This window comes from Notolepis coatsorum (assembly GCF_963971535.1).
Source record: "Notolepis coatsorum genome assembly, chromosome: 6".
Lineage (NCBI taxonomy): Eukaryota > Metazoa > Chordata > Actinopteri > Aulopiformes > Paralepididae > Notolepis > Notolepis coatsorum.
In genome coordinates, this window is record NC_140170.1 from 74,832,003 (window position 1) to 74,848,887 (window position 16,885).

Below are 16,885 nucleotides of genomic sequence, written 5' to 3' on the forward strand. Positions count from 1 at the left end.
CAGGCTTCAAATGTGAAAGTATATCATCTTCATTTCTGCCATGTTTTCTACGCAAAATCTTTTTTCATCATCATCATCAAACCTTTATTTGTTTTTTTTCTTCAAAGTAACTAGTAACTAACTAGTGATGGGTTCAGATAAATGTAATGGAGTAAAAAGTGCAATATTTACTTTGAAATGTAGTGGAGTAAAAGTATAAAGTTCCCTAAAATGAAAATTGTCACATAAAGTACAAGTAGCTTGAAATTGTACTTAATTACAGTACTTTTGTAAAAAAAAAAAAAAAAAATTAAAAACTGAGTTACTTTACACCACGCAAGAGAGAGAACCAAGGGAGGGGTTTTCTTGTGAGAGCTTCATGTAACCACATATCACGATTGTGCAGATTGTGCAGATTGTGCAGCTCAGGCTTCCCGGAGAAACAGTGGGCAGTACAGTAACTGACCCAAAGCCTAAAGGTCTGTGACATCCTCATCAGAAGAGTCTTCCTGATACGTTATTTCTGAGATCTCTGAATCGCTCTCAGTGGTTTGTCTCTCTTGTTGATGCTCAATATTCGGGGCCTGTTGGAGGACCTGCTCAGTGGGTGACTGCGTTGTCTCCTTGGCTCTGAAATGTTCTGAAGGTGTAAGAGGAGAGTTGGTATCCAGCGCCCACCTATAGCCAACGTGAGCAGGAGTGGTTGTCGCTTTAGCACCGTCTCCTGGAGCCACGTCTACAGTGTGTGTCCAGGGCGGAGGTGGTGGCGTAAACAAACGTCCCACTCCAAGATGTCCGTGGTGATGGGCGTTGTCGAGGCTGATGTTCATAGAAGATGGGGGGCCCGTGTCAAACTCGACGAGGGAAAGAACACACTCACGCTCGCCCACGGGGCCTGTCTTGTGGTCGGGAATATTCACAGCACTCTGGTTGTCATAGGGACACATTATAGCGTCACTCATACCCGCTCTGGACAGCTTATTCTTCGCCAAATTATTTGGTAGTAGATCTTCCCAGTTTTTCTCTGATTTTCTGAAAGGCCCTTTCTTGATGTTTGTCAAGACTGTGCTCCAAAAGCCTGCCTCCTCCAAACGGTCTGAGGCCTCTTGTCTTCCCTGTCCATGATGACTCCTTGAACGACTGCTTCTGGGTGTCCAGAAGGTCCAGGATCCCAAGGCAAGCAAAGAGAAGCCCCATGCCAGCTCCAGAACTCTGGCCCAGAACTGGGAAAGCCACCAGCCCCAGCCAAAACGCCTCCAGTTTCCCAGTAGCCCATAAATCCAGAGGAGACTATACATCTGAAGGCTGCAGCAGAAAACCCCTACAAAGGCACACACCGCTGTTACCCGCTTCGCACGATTCTCGATCCTTTGAGGAGCCCTCCACTGAGGTATGGGGGTCCTGAGAATGGTCTGCCTCCGGTAGAGAGACTGGGTGAGGAGACCCACGCAGAACGGTAAACCCCAGCAGAGGGACAGGGTCTGGAGCAACAGAGGGAGAGCGGGAGACAAAGTTGGGGACAGTAGGTCAGCTACTAGCAATAGAGTGCAATGCACTACAGCAAGCCCTCCCACCAACCAGGGTTGCTGCAGCTTCGGGGGTAAAAGAACAAGCTTCACGCCTCTCAGTGAGACCAGAGCCAGGGCAACCTGTGTCCACAAGAGAAGCTGTGGAGCCATGTTATGGAGTGCCGTGAGAGTTTGCCGAGACAGGATCTGACGCGTACCATATGGATCAATAAGGAGGAGTGTGGCACGCAGAGCGCCGGTCAGCAGTAGGAGGCTGTTGGCCAGTGTCAAAGCGCCATACAGGGGGTGAAACAAGTTGGATGCACCAGTGATTCCCAAAAGAGCCATGCCTGCCAGTAACAGGAAGAAGCTGGCAGATCCAAATACGTGTAGCTCCCAGGCAAAAGCCAGCGTGCGTCTCATATCATCCCAGAGCAGATTGGTGCCGTTAGCGTGTGTTGGAACAACACAGGGGCTATGACCAAGCAGCACACAGGGTCTCACAGGTTCAGAGGTGCCAAGGTTTGTCATGGCGTTAAACACACTATATTGGACAGGGAGTTCAGGACTGTCCATACCTGAAGAGAGAGAGAGAGAGATTTCAATTTCATTGAATATGGGAAAGTTTGATACAGAATAAATAATACATTTTGCAATATAGAAGAAACAAAGCAACATTTTAAAAAGTTCATTGCCTACTATTTTCATGCTCAGAAATTGTTCCGTGCTCCATAATCAGATGTGGTCCTGTTGAAGATTCAACTGTTGTATCAGACTGAGCATGCTCCTCTTCTGCAATACACACAAGAGGGAATCTTCAACTTGACATGGAGAATGTTTTTTTTCTTTACCATAGATGAATACACATGATGAATATTACATTTGATCTCACTTAAAGGCCAACTTGCAGGTTAAACCCTACTCTTCAATTATGGGTAGTTTACATCATTGGTATCTAATTTCATTATTAATTTTTTTCCATTTGACGCCGGAAATGCCACTCAGAAAGGGTTAAAAAGGACAAAGTCAAAGTCAAAGATTTTTATTGCCATGTATGGACGAATCCACATTGGAATACAGGTACATGAGCAAACACTGTGTAAACAGTACAGGACAAATATGTAAAAACACAGACAGTATAAAAGGACAAATGCTCAAATTGATATCGAACATCCCCTAAAAGTGCATATTATAGTTAAGTGCATAGTGGCACAAATGACAGTAAAAGTGCATATAATCAAAAAAACAGCACTTCCACAGACCTGACTAATAACACTAATAAAAACACAGAAACAAAATAGGATAAAATACAAAACTAGCCTTTGGAGTCATTCAGGCTCCGCACAGCACTGGGGAAAAAGCTCTTTGTAAAACGAGAGGTAGAGCATGTGATAGAGCGGTAACGTCTGCCCGAGGGGAGGGGGACAAAGAGGCCTGCGGCTGGGTGACCAGAGGGGTCGTTGATAATGCCAGAGGCACGGCGCTGTGTATCATAGAGCACTGGGTTTTATCACTGGAGATATAAAGAGAGCTTATTATTAATCAGTCAGCATCAGACGCTACAAACGCGAAATAACATTATACATTATGCTCTGAAACCCCATCCACGCTGTGTATCATAGAGCACTGGGTTTTATCACTGGAGATATAAAGAGAGCTTATTATTAATCAGTCAGCATCAGACGTTACAAACGCGAAATAACATTATACATTATGCTCTGAAAGCCCATCCACGCTGTGTATCATAGAGCACTGGGTTTTATCACTGGAGATATAAAGAGAGCTTATTATTATTAATCATTCAGCATCAGACGTTACAAACGTGAAATAACATTATACATTATGCTCTGAAAGCCCATCCACGCTGTGTATCATAGAGCACTGGGTTTTATCACTGGAGATATAAAGAGAGCTTATTATTAATCAGTCAGCATCAGACGTTACAAACGCGAAATAACATTATACATTATGCTCCGCGAAATAAAGAGAGCTGCGTATTAATCAGTCAGCAGCCTCCAGCGGGGGCGAAATGGCCTCCACTGATGTTATGACGTTACAAACGGGCGAAATAACATTATACATTATGCTCCACGAAATAACATTATACACTCTGCGAAATAACATTATACACTCTGCTGCCGCGTTCGCTGCACGCTTCATTCATTTAATTTGGGACCTTGCAGGGACCTCTGCTGCCGCATCGCTGCCGCGTTCGCGGCAAAAGGGGGCGGGGGGTCGTGGCCAATCAGAGAAAAGCTGAACACAAGTTGGTTGCCTTTAATATTCACGCAGCCTGGCACCATAGATCTCGTCTAGAGCTGGCAGGCTAGACCCGATTGTCTTGCGTGCAAGAAGCACAATTCTATTCAGAGATTTCTTCTCCTGGTCTGTGATGTTACCAAACCATATTGTACAGGAGGAAGTAAGAACGCTCTCGATCACACAGCGTTAGAAGTTGTGTAGAATCACCCTGTTATTTGTGAACTCTTTCAGTTTCCTGAGAAAGAAAAGACGTTGCTGGGACTTTTTAACAATGGTTCTGGTATTGGAGTGCCAGCTCAGGTCATTTGAAATAGTGACCCCAAGAAATTTAAAACTGCTCACCATCTCCACTGCATCTCCATCTCCATTTATGGTAATGGAGAGATGGGATACCTTGCTATGTCTAAAATCGATGACTAGCTCCTTCGTTTTGGAAGCATTCAGGGTGAGGTTATTGGTCTCACTCCACCTAACTAGGTTCTGTACCTCTGATCTGTAAAATGACTCGTCATTTGAGTTTATACGCCCAATGACCGTGGTATCATCAGCACACTTTACTATCAGATTGTTATCATAGGAAGCAGTACAGTCATGAGTGCAGAGAGAGAACAGTAAAGGGCTGAGAATGCAGCCTTGTGGAGAACCAGTACTTAAAACAAGTTCATCAGACATATTGTTTCCAATCCTGACTCTTTGAGGTCTCAAAATTAAAAAGCTAAGAATCCATTCACAGATAGCGTCGCATAGACCCAGACACTGAAGTTTGTGGATCAGATTAGATGGAATAAGTATTAAAAGCAGAGCTATAATCGATAAAAAGCATTCTAACATAGGAGTTTTTCTTATCTAAGTGTTCATACACAGGATTAAGAGCTAAGGAAATAGCATCATCTACTGATCTATTTTTCTTGTAGGCTAACTGCCAGGGATCAAGACAGGTAGGAATCTGACCTTTTATATAATTCAGCACTAGCCGCTCTAATTAAACATTTCATTAAAACTGAGGTTAGAGCAATAGGTCTGTAATCATTAAGACAAGTCACAGGTGATTTCTTGGGAACCGGAATGATAGTAGATTTCTTGAAGCTCCTTGGAACAAGGTGGCGCTCCAGTGACATATTAAAAAGGTCTGTGAGCACAGGGGCAAGCTGCTCAGAGCAGAGTCTGACGGCCTTGGGAGGAATGCCGTCCGGGCCAGTGGCTTTCCTAGCCTTAGTACTGGACAGGACCTTGCGCACCTCATGTTCTGTGACAGTCATCCCAGACAAGTCACTGGGGTTGGAAGGAATAAAAACAGGACGCTCTGTGTTACTTTCATCAAATCTGGAGTAAAAGTTATTCAGTCTACCGGGAAGCGAGTGATCACCTTCAGCGGTGGCGAGGCCCCTGGGCTTGTAGGAAGTGATAGTGTTCAGTCCCTGCCACATCCGACGGGGGTCACTGCCAGAAAAATGTCCTTCAATACGTTCTCCATAGGAGCGCTTTGCGGCTCTTATTGACCGCTCCAGCGAGTATCTAGCCAGTTTATAACTGGTTGCATCCCCAGATTTAAAAGCAGTAGGTTGTTCAGTAAGTTTGAGTCTAACATCAGAGTTAAGCCATGGTTTTTGGTTTGAGTATTGCTTAACCACCTTGCGGGGAATGCACAAGTCAATACAAAAATTGATATATCCAATGACAGCGTCACAGTATTGGTCAAGGTCCTCACATTTAAAAACAGACCAGTCTGTGGCATCGAGACACCCTTGTAATAGTGTTTCGGCATCTTTAGTCCAACATTGAGTGGCGCGTACCGTCGGTTTGATTTGTCTATTTATGTATATGTATATGTATATGACGGTAGAAGAAGAAACGATTGATGATCGGATTTACCACGAATAACATGTACGGAGCAAATGAAAAAGCTTATCAGACGCTAGCAGGGCCGTGACGTCACTCGAGGTAACTTATGCCTTAAGCTCGTCCGGGTCATAGTACTACTGGCTATATGGCTCTGGCTAACGTTACCCCGCTAACGTTAGCATTATGTCTACTGTCGTGGGGAGCATGTCTATGTTCCCCGGGTCCTATGTTCCCCGGGTTCTATGTTCTCCGCTTTGATTGATTGATTGATTGAACATTTTAGACCACCAGCCCCGATTCCAAACTCTAACCTTAACCAGTTCGAAAGAGGGCCTAAGCTTAAACAAGGCGGACATTAATAATTAATAAAATAATAAAAATTTATAAAATGTTCAATCTATTAATCAATCAAAGCGGGGAACATAGAACCCGGGGAACATAGGACCCGGGGAACATAGGGATGATCCCCTGTCATGAACCATTTTAAATCGGGCCATGTAAAAGAGTTTGGGGAACGAGTAAAATGTGCAAGTCCTCTTCTCAGACCTGTGGGGCAAGCACTGCACACGCATCATGCCGGCTAGCAAGCTACACGTCACGGCATGTTGATACGATAGCAGCCCCTCGGATAGCACTCGGTGCATCAGTCACGAAACGGGCTACCACGATAGCTATTAGCTAACTAACGATAACGTTACAAGCTCAAACACCTTATAACTACTACTATTGTCGTGTCCATAAGTTCCCTGGCAGAATACTTGTGAGGACAAAGGTATACAAAGAGGAGAGAACCATTTTAAATCGGGTGATGTTAGGAGTTTCGAGAATGCTGGCTACCAAGCTAGCTAACTTAGCTACTAATGTTATATACACAATATGTACAACGACACAATGATTTACATTACAAATATGGTAACGTGGTTGTGGCTTTTACAAATAGTGGTTAGCTTTAGAGATGAATGGCTATGATCACGGAGCAATAGTGTTAGGTGAAACAGAGACTAGCTCCTCGGCTAGTAGTAGCAAGGCTCTCTGCTTCCTGCCACTACCTGCTGTGACTCTCAGAGCCCCTGCTGCCCTGATGCCTCGTGTGACGTCATCATTAAGATGACACACGCACGTTATGAACCATGGATTAAAATATGCATGTGCGTGGAGGTTGTGGTTTGGTCGATGTTGTGTTCTGTAATGCATGTTGAAGATGTACTTCCCAAGAGTCTCCACTATGGGGCGTAGTTGATACAATGCCCTGTTATGCCTACAGCTGAAGTGTGCAGAAGAAGTGTACACGCAGAATGATAATAGGACAGGATGTACCCTGCTGTAACCTACCATGCTAACCTGCTTGACTAAAAGGCTAAAAGAGTAACCTGCTTCCTGAGTCTTATTACTACACCTACCTACATACAAAATACTACGTACGTACTACATAACAATTGGCGACGAGGACGTTGAACCGGGGAATTTTTTAACAGACGTTTTTACTGCAGGAGAAATGGCTAATCTACATGTAGCTTCTCCGACGTCGTTCTTAACCTGCCCTGGAGAACCTACCATGCCGTTTAAGACTTGGCACCAGATGTTCGAGAATTACATGCTGGTAATAAATGCGACTGGAAACGGTTGGTCCGAGGCTCGGAAGAGAGCTACCCTTCTACATTGTCTTGGTACCGAGGGTCAGCGGATTTCCTACACATTACCAGATACAGGTGATTCTGTGGCTAACGCCGTGGCAGCGTTGGATGCACATTTTACTCCAAGAATCAACGTAGTAGTCGAGCGACACACGTTCAGAAAGCGTGCACAAGCACTGCATGAAAGCATTGCACAATACGTTGTTGCTTTACGTGACCTAGCTACCACATGTGACTTTGATAATAAAACTGATGAAAATCTCCGGGATCAGTTGATTGAACATGTAGCTAGCCCACAGATAAGGGAACGTCTGCTGCTTGAACCAGGTTTGACGCTGGACAAGGCTATCAATCTAGCTACGCACTTTGAAGCGGCTACACTCCATGCTAAAGCTATAAGTGCTGCTCCAGTACATGCCGTGACGCCGCGGTCTCAGAATACTTTCAAGAAACGGGACTGGCAGCACTACCGTCCAGCTGAACCTGCTGATGCTACTGATTCTGCTTCCACTCGCTCTTGCTACCGATGTGGCTCGGGGAATCACCTGGCCAACTCTTCACAATGTCCAGTGGTAAAAGAGACTTGCAAACTATGCCAGAAAACAGGACATTTTGCTCGTGTCTGCCGTGCTAAAACACAGTCGGTGAGTACAGTGGAAATTCCTGAAACTACAGTGCTATGCTTGGGAGCTTCTGACATTACAAAAAGGATTGTGTGTAATGTGCATACACACACACCTACTACCCAGGCTCAGGAATTGAGACTGGTTGTGGACACAGGCTCAGCAGTATCCATAATGCCACTGTCTACTTATGAGAAATACTTCAGTGAAACTACCCTATCTGCACCTACTGTTCGGCTGGTGTCGTACACCAAGGCTAGCATACCTGTCATGGGGTGCCTACAGGCTCAGGTGAGGAGAGACAATGTCACGGTCCCTGCTACTTTTTACGTTGTGGATAAAGGAAGTCCCCTACTGGGAATGGACCTGTTGACTGCACTCCACCTCTGCATTAGTGGAACTACTGTCCTCCCCTCCTCCGCTCCTACGCCTTCTACACCTGCCCCTGTGATGGCTCCTACTGTCACAGCTCCTACGGCATTTGGCTGTGCAAAAGGCTTTGTGCATTGTGTAAAAATTTACCCTACTGTTAAGCCAGTCCACCAGAAGTTACGCCGCTTGCCTTTTGCGGTCAGAGACGCCGTCTCTACTGATACTACTACTGCTGTTGCGGATACTACTACTACTACTGCTACTACTGCTGCTGCGGATACTACTACTACTACTGCTACTACTGCTGCTACTACTACTGCTGCTACTATTACTGCTTCTACTGACTCTGCTATGGATGTGGAGCCCGAGATAGTAGCACACATATCTGCTACACTCAGTGCCCTGTCGGTGACTGAGTTTGGGGCTGCTTGCTCTACCTGCCCTGAAGTGACTGCACTGCGTGGTCAGATTAACAGGGGTTGGCCTCACTCAGCGAAATCAGTGAGCCAAGATCTGATCGCATACTTCAAGATCAGAGAGGAACTGTCAGTCAAGGACAATTACGTCCTCAGAGGCAACCGCCTCATCGCACCAGTGTCCTTACGCCATACATTGCTCACACTGGCACACGAGAGCCACCAGGGGGTCGTACGCACTAAGCAGCGTCTGCGGGATCTCTATTGGTGGCCGAAGATGGACTCTCAGGTTCAGGCTGACATATCCAAATGTGTCTCTTGTCAGTCTAATGACAAGACGGCCAAGATTTATTTTGCACCTTTACAGCCAGTTCCACTGCCAGATGGCCCGTGGAAGAAGCTAGGCCTCGACATAGTCAGGCCCTTCGAGTCAGCTGTGCCAGCCTGCCGTTACGTGATCACACTGACGGACTACTATTCTAAGTGGCCAGAGGTAGCCTTTTCTCACAACGCTACAACTACGGATGTAACCAAGTTCCTAAGCTCTGTGTTCGGTCGCCATGGTAACCCAGAGAGTGTCGTCACAGACAATGGATCTCAATTCACATCAGCAGCCTTCGCCGAGTACCTCAAGGAAAGAGACATTGCTCACAATCGGATTTCAGTTTACTATCCGGCGGCTAATGGTGCCGTCGAACGCTTCCATCGTGTTCTGAGGAGTTGCATTCAGACAGCGATCCAGCAGTCTCAACCGTGGAAAGAGGCTGTGTTGGGTTGTCTGCAAATATACAGAGCCACTCCCCACGCCACCACTGGCGTTTCACCACATGAACTGCTTTACGATCGTAAAATGCGCACCAAACTGGACGTACTGCCCTTGCAGCCTACTGTGAGTTCACAGGACGAGACTGTGAGAGAAATGGTCCAAAACAAGCAAGCCAAAATGAAGCGCTACACAGATGCTAAGCGTGGCGCTCGTGCACCTGTTTTTCGGGAGGGGGAGAGAGTCAGGATTAGAATACAAATCACGTCGCCAAAGCACACCCGAGATACAGTTCACCAATGACAGTGAAAAAGAAGATTGGCAAAAGCACCTTTCTGCTCAGTGATGGAAAGAAATGGAACGCATCCCGTCTGGCTCACACTTCGAACACTCCAGATGAGCAGGACTTAGGGATCCGCCCTGCCCTGACAGCGCTCAGTGGTCACACTCCAGCACAGTCGCGTGCAAGAAACAAACCTAGTTGGCATCAGGACTTTGTTGCACACTGAGTGAGAACTAAGAGTAAAATTGGTTGAGCATATATAATTATATCTTGATAATGATTGAATAACCTGTGCTCCCTTTGTTTAATGATTACCTTGAGTTACCCGTTTTATGATACTGACTGTTGGTTCAGTTTACTTAAGAAAGTGGAAAAAGCAAAAGTTCTAAATTTGCATAAGGCTGAGTAGCAAGTAACATTCTATTACAGAAAAGGGAGATGTTGTGTTCTGTAATGCATGTTGAAGATGTACTTCCCAAGAGTCTCCACTATGGGGCGTAGTTGATACAATGCCCTGTTATGCCTACAGCTGAAGTGTGCAGAAGAAGTGTACATGCAGAATGATAATAGGACAGGATGTACCCTGCTGTAACCTACCATGCTAACCTGCTTGACTAAAAGGCTAAAAGAGTAACCTGCTTCCTGAGTCTTATTACTACACCTACCTACATACAAAATACTACGTACGTACTACATAACAGTCGACAAAATGTTTGATAAAAACGCTAAAACTGGGTCAATTTTGATAATTTTTCCCCCCTCTTCATGAAAGTCACCGTTGCCCTAGTCACATTGTTTATTGAACAAAAATACAACCTGCAAGTTGGCCTTTAACGATTACTAGTTGATCTTACCCGTGAGAAAATCGCCATTGACGATGAGTGGGTGACTCTTGTCCAGTTGCTCATCAACTGTTATCTGAGCGACTTCCATCAGGGTTTCCTCTGAGATGATGCGTTTGGTCGATTGCGCCATGGGTTCAGTAGAGATAAAATGCCTCAAAGTCTCAATAACGGAAGTGTTATGGCGGCGGATGAGTTCATGGCCGTGAGCCTCTAAAGGGGACCGGTTGAAAACGGGTAACGCAGCCGGTACGACTCTCAAAGCCACATCATTTGTCACCTGGGAACCGGTTGGTTCTTCTCGGGAGATGCTCTCTGAAAGCACTTGCATCCTTCTGCCTTGCTTGTCTCCAGCCGGTGGATAGACTTCGGTGATGCTAACAGAAGGGACCATCTCTATTGTACCATCGACCCTATAGCCACTACCATCCGCCGAATCCCCACTGCTTTGCGTTTGCGATATTCGTTCGCTGGTCAAATCGCCCATGACATGGTTGTTCCCGCTAGTAGACTTAATTGTCCCGAGTGAGTCGGAGTTGTCCAGCGAGGGTGAGGTTCTGATAGTGCTTCCATGTGAAGAGTGAGACAAAGCCAGTAGAATGAAGAGCATAGGTAGAAGAGCCATTGTTTGACTATTTATCACCGCAGGACCTGTAGGACCTGAACAACGAGGGAGGAAAGGAAGAGTCACATGCTGTTGTTATCAGGTCATAGGTCATGGATAATATCAGATAACATAGGTTCCTGGTGAATTGAGGAAGTCTAATGATGACAAACATTTTAGTCACACATCTACATGGAGTTAAAGGACAGGTTCACCTTTGAACCCAAGCCCGATTTAAACACTGTCTTGCATGATGTTGACTAGCGCAGGCCATCTTTTCACTGATTTCTTTACGCTGTGATCATATTGGACTCCTCTTTCTCGTGCTCGAGGCGTCCATAGCCTTGGTATTGAGAAACGTCTGCACTGCATCTACTCATCAATCCAATCCAATGGGGCCAAATGTTTTCACCTTCAAAAACCCACGATACATGTCCATTTTCAAAATAGGAAGCTCTCCAGTATTGTCAGACGTATCTTCATGTGTTCTGCTGAGGGAATGGTTGCAAAACGTAAATTGTATAAAACATTATGAGTTTTGTAGGCCTTATGCTATACAGTAAGCAGTAACAGTTGCCCTATGAAAGTCATTGTGACATTTGACAAATGGACAGTTGGATTGTATTAGAGCCTTGTGAGAAGTTTGTCAATACTAAAGCGATCAGTGAAATTGTGGCCTATGCTAGTCAAAATCATGCCAGACTAGGACAGGACCAGCATCAAGTCAAGTCAAGTCAAGAGTTTTAATTGTCACGGCATACAGGTATACAATGAAAATGGGTTAAAAAACAAAAAAGAAGAAGAGAAGCAGTCCTTTAACTTCCTTATCTGGCTTTCAAGTATTTGAAAATCCCAATCTTCTTGATATATTACCTGATGTTTTCCACACTGAGAAGCACTTAGCTGTTGGGAGGCTTTCAAAGCTTAGGTGGAGTTAAAGAGTCTTACAGATTCCCAGATCATCCATCTCAAGTTTCAGTCCTAAAACACAATAAATCCCTTTTGTAATCGAGTGAGTGTAACATCTGCAAATGGTTTGGCTCTGTGTGAAATGGTCCACAGCATTAGACTGGGCTGTTTGTTTTGGGAGGTTTTCCCTCCGAAGTGATGGGCTTACCAGTTTCTCCAAATAATTTCACACACAGTATGAATGGAACGGAATTGAACATTATGGGAAATGACTAAATGACACTGCTGTTAGTTGAAAACCTAGCATGTGCAATTTTGGTAATTGTTTGTGTTTTTACTTGAAAGATTACTTATCTTTGTTGTGAGCAAGTTTTATGAAATGCATGCATAATTTTTAAAATAAATGTCTGTCTGAAAATGATATTGTTTTTTCTTAAAGGAACACGCCAACATTGTGGGAAATGTACTTACCCTCTTCAGTCAGACAAGAAGATAAATACCAATTTTCTTCCTGTGCGTTCAGTAGAAAGCGATGCGGCTGCAAACTAGCCTAGCTTAGCATAAATTAATGGAAGTGGATATGGATCAGCTAGCCTAGCTGTTGGCCAAAAACTCCTCTCCCAGACTTTTAAGCTATAGGCAAATCTGTATCGGCTTCCATTAATTTGTGCTGTGCTATAGGCTAGCTTGCAGCCAGATTTCTACTGAATGCACAGAGGAAATTGGTAGGCTATCTTCTTGTCTGACTCTGGAGAAGATAATCTTACATTTCCCATAATGTTGGCGTGTTCCTTTAATTCCTGAAAAATTTACCCTTTTGGATATTTTCACCGAACAGCTATTCATAATATTCTCATAACATGCCATGTAATTCCTACCAACATGGCACAATGCCATCACAGCTCATTTGGCTACGGTTGTCATTTAATCATTTCAATCACCCCTTGTTACCAAGATATCTGCGATGATGATGTAATCAAATACTATGAATAATGCACTATGTAAATCATAATCGCAGATAAATTGTCGTGATTTTATATAACTGAGGTCCCAACTTGTTGGAAATAAATGTTTGCACTAAGTGTATTGAGTATTATTAAGTATTATTAGAGAATACCATGAATCAAATTGTTCATACAGAGGTTTCTATAAATAATAATAACTATCACAGCAACAATAACAAAACTTGACAGTATAGGGAGGTGTAGTCTGACATCACTTTAGTTTCCCGCGCGGTCCACCTGTATAGGGATTTATCATTGGGAAAATGTATTATTGGCTATTGTAATAATTCTGCCTCATGAACATTGGCAAGCTTTCCATTTTTGCACAAAATTAGTTCCCTTCTATCACTAACATTATTGTTTAAGCATTTTTGGTTGAAATAAAGTTAGTTATAACTAAGGTTGTTTAATTTGTCGTTAAAAAAGAACTACACTTAAAAGTAGAACGTTCAGTGCTGTCGCCTAATACACAGCGCCAGAGCGAAGTGGCGGCACGGTGGTGTAGTGGTTAACACTGTCGCCTCACAGCTAGAAGGTCCAGGGTTGTCAGGTTCCCAGGTGGGGTATCTCCCAGGTCTTTCTGTGTGGAGTTTGCATGTTCTCCCCGTGCTCGCAAGGTCCCCCCCCCCCGATAAGAGAAACCCAATGGGGGCGGCTAAGTGGCGCAGTGGGCAAGGCGCTCGCCACTAACGCAGGAGATGCTGGGTTCGAGCCCAGCTCTCGGCGTTGCTTCCGGCTTGGCTGGTCGTTCATACTAATACAATTGGCAGTATTAGGGGGTGGGAAAGCCGGTGGGTGGGGAACGGACGTTGTGGACAGCGACTCCTACAGGTCGGTTGGTGCGCCTGTACAGCAGAATCAGGAAGCAACGGGGGCAGCGTGAGCCTCCCACGCGTTACTCCTCGCCGCTGAGAGGTCGCGCTGCACAGGTGAAAAGATGCGACGGCTGCCTCCTCGTGTACCGGAGGGGCATGGTCTAACAACGTTTCGAGACAGGGGAGGGTAGAATTGGACAATACGAAATTGGGATGGGAGAAAAATTGAAAAATGGGGAGAAAAATTAGATAAAAAAAAAGAGAAACCCAATGGAAAAACATGCACAAAAGATCGCTAACGCTGTCGCGTCCCTGACGAAGACGGACAGGAGCACTTGGATTGGTCCCCGGGGGCGCCCCTATCTGCTCCCGGCTGCCCTTGGGGGGAAGGACGACGAGATGGGTCAAGTGCAGAGACTCAATCGCATCGGCGACCCAACTAACTGCGTGTGTGTGCCGCCCATCGCATGTGTGTGTCTGCCTGCATGCCGAATAAAGACTTCTCCAAAGTCCAGTTATTATTATAAGTGTAGTTCCTCAGTGAACTAAAACATAAACGTTGTTATTTTGCTACCTTTACGGTTAATTGCAAATTCTTTCATGTTAAGCTATAGATAGATTGTGGATGAATACACACAAAGGTACACCATGCCAATGTTCATGCTTTATTTGTTTTAAACAAGATGATTTAGGAATGTGTCGATTGGAAATACATTGCGATTTCAAGAGGGGTGGACTGCGCGGGAAACAGCAATGACGTAACCACTACACCTCCCTATTGAGCAATGCCAACACATTTCTGGTAGGCCTATTATACTTGTGGATGTGTGTAATAATACTGTATTCTACAACATTTTCACCCCCCTCAACAAACTGGTGCACAAAATGTGCACAAATCTTAACATTTGTATAACTACTGCACAGGCTACCTATCACAAGATCACTCTTTTGAGACCTACCTATGATTCCGGTTCTGTCTCCCTCTGAGGGACAAGAATGGTGCACCCTCTCTCGCCGCAGTACAGAGGCGTATGACTGTCCGACGTCTCATGCGGTTCAGAGGAACGTTAGGTGGATCACAGCGAGGGTAGAACTCACAGGATTTACTGCTGCGCTGATTCACCACTTCAAGCTGATGTCTTGGGCCAATTACTGGACCGGCTGGTTGCTTGGCCGAGTTCCTGCTCGCTGTCCCCTGCAAGAAAAAGAGGGGGCATGTTCGGAATACTATCAGAGTAAACTTTGAAAATCTTTCATATGCACATTTGCTTACTATTTACACTCATGTTCATCAAAAAAGATAACTGTTTTCTGGTAGATAATTGGCCATAAAAAGGTTCCCGTAAGTCTTTATCTCTTCTCTTTTCACCACAACTGTGTTTAGGTAATCCCTTCAGTCTATGAGATTACATTAAGATCATTAGAGTAGCAAAAGCCAGCTGGGCACGGGCAGCAGAGATATAGGCAATGTATAGGCCTACTTGCAGTTGCAAGCTGACTTGGTGGCTAATTGTTGTGTAGTATACAAAGGCTGGTGTAAAACGTGACCAAGCAGATGTATGTCAGAGTGTGTGACATACTTTCTTCTTGCTTGGCAGGAAGGGAAAGAGGTCACTGTTTTTTTTTCTTCAAGTGTTGAGAAAATAATCCATTGCCAGTTCCATCAGACATCCCTCACAGAATTACTGAAAGTCCACAGGAGAGTGTGGGAATTAACTCTTTCCTACCCAATTTAAAGAAGAGATAGCCTATGCGTGCAGCCTATCTCTCCCGGTCCACCTTAAGACAGGAGAGAGGCTGCTTGTTGTGGGGAGAACAGGGGGAGGCCCTCACTGGCACATGCCTGGTTCTTTAAGGCAGACTGGGGATATTAGATTTTTGTTAAAGGCACACGCATTCCAAAGGGTCGCATCGATATCAGATCTACTCTAAAATATTTGAAAATATCTTCAAATTACCTGGCTCATTTTAAAATGTGGTCGATTTGACTCTCCAGCTTCCACGTACATTTTTTATACTTAAAACCCTAATCATGTGGAATTGTTTTTCATAATGTCTGTGACTCAGGTGTGTGTTGGGGGGCTTTAGATTTGATTTGGTGTTTGTTTGAGAGTTCTGGCAGAGCGAGAGATGGGTTTTATTTATATAACTAGAATAATTACTTATCTGGATTCTGTTCCACAGAATCCACAGTACACATGACTAATCTCTAATGCTTTTTTCATTGTGTCATAGATGTCCTTCTATAATGGAAAAGGGAAGCCAACAACATTAGTCCAATCTAAGACATGTTAAAATTATCCCATTGGTTTGATGGGCCTAAGTTACATCATCACACCACCACCATCACCATCATCATCAGACACATTTGCTGATAGATAACATCTCCTAAACAATACACCTAGGGCCTGGTTTCGTTGTGCGTGACGTCATCATTCCTAATGAAAAGTGCTTTCAACTTCCAATTCAGTTTTCGATAAGCGAACAGAGCCCATCAGCACAAGAAAGAATGAAACCTATCATAGCCCAAAAATGGAACCTATCATAGCCCAAGAATGGAACCTATCATAGCCCAAGAATGGATGAATGAATGAAAACTTTATTTAACAGATTGCAGAATGGGTACAATACAGTATGGCTCAATACATACAATTGTTAGGGGGATGCAGACCAGAGAAAGACGTTTGTCTTGTTTACATCAGGGTCCCCCATTTTCAATTCATAGTGGAACCTATCATAGCCCAAGAATGGAACCTATCATAGCCCAAGAATGGAACCTATCTCATAGCCCAACTGCCCAAGAATTAAACCTATCATAGCCCAAGAATGGAACCTATCATAGCCCAAGAATGGAATCTATCATAGCCCAATAATGAAACCTATCATAGCCCAAGAATGGAACCTATCATAGCCCAAGTATGGAACCTATCATAGCCCAAGAATGGTGTCTCCACACAGTTGCTGTTCGGTGCGACGAGGCCGTTGCTTGACAGACCAGTCCGGGGATATGCGTTGTTCCACAGGCCCTA

The 16,885-nt window shown here is 44.6% G+C and overlaps 1 protein-coding gene across 1 annotated transcript; it reads right to left on the bottom strand.

The window, feature by feature from the left end:
* Positions 1-452: 452 nt before the first annotated feature.
* On the bottom strand, positions 453-2,018 carry LOC311229561 (uncharacterized protein; the record flags this gene model as incomplete). Its single annotated transcript, XM_084315637.1, has 1 exon — positions 453-2,018. One exon carries the CDS (start codon positions 2,016-2,018, stop codon positions 453-455), a length of 1,566 nt encoding a protein of 521 aa, XP_084171763.1.
* Between the last annotated feature and the right edge of the window lie 14,867 nt (positions 2,019-16,885).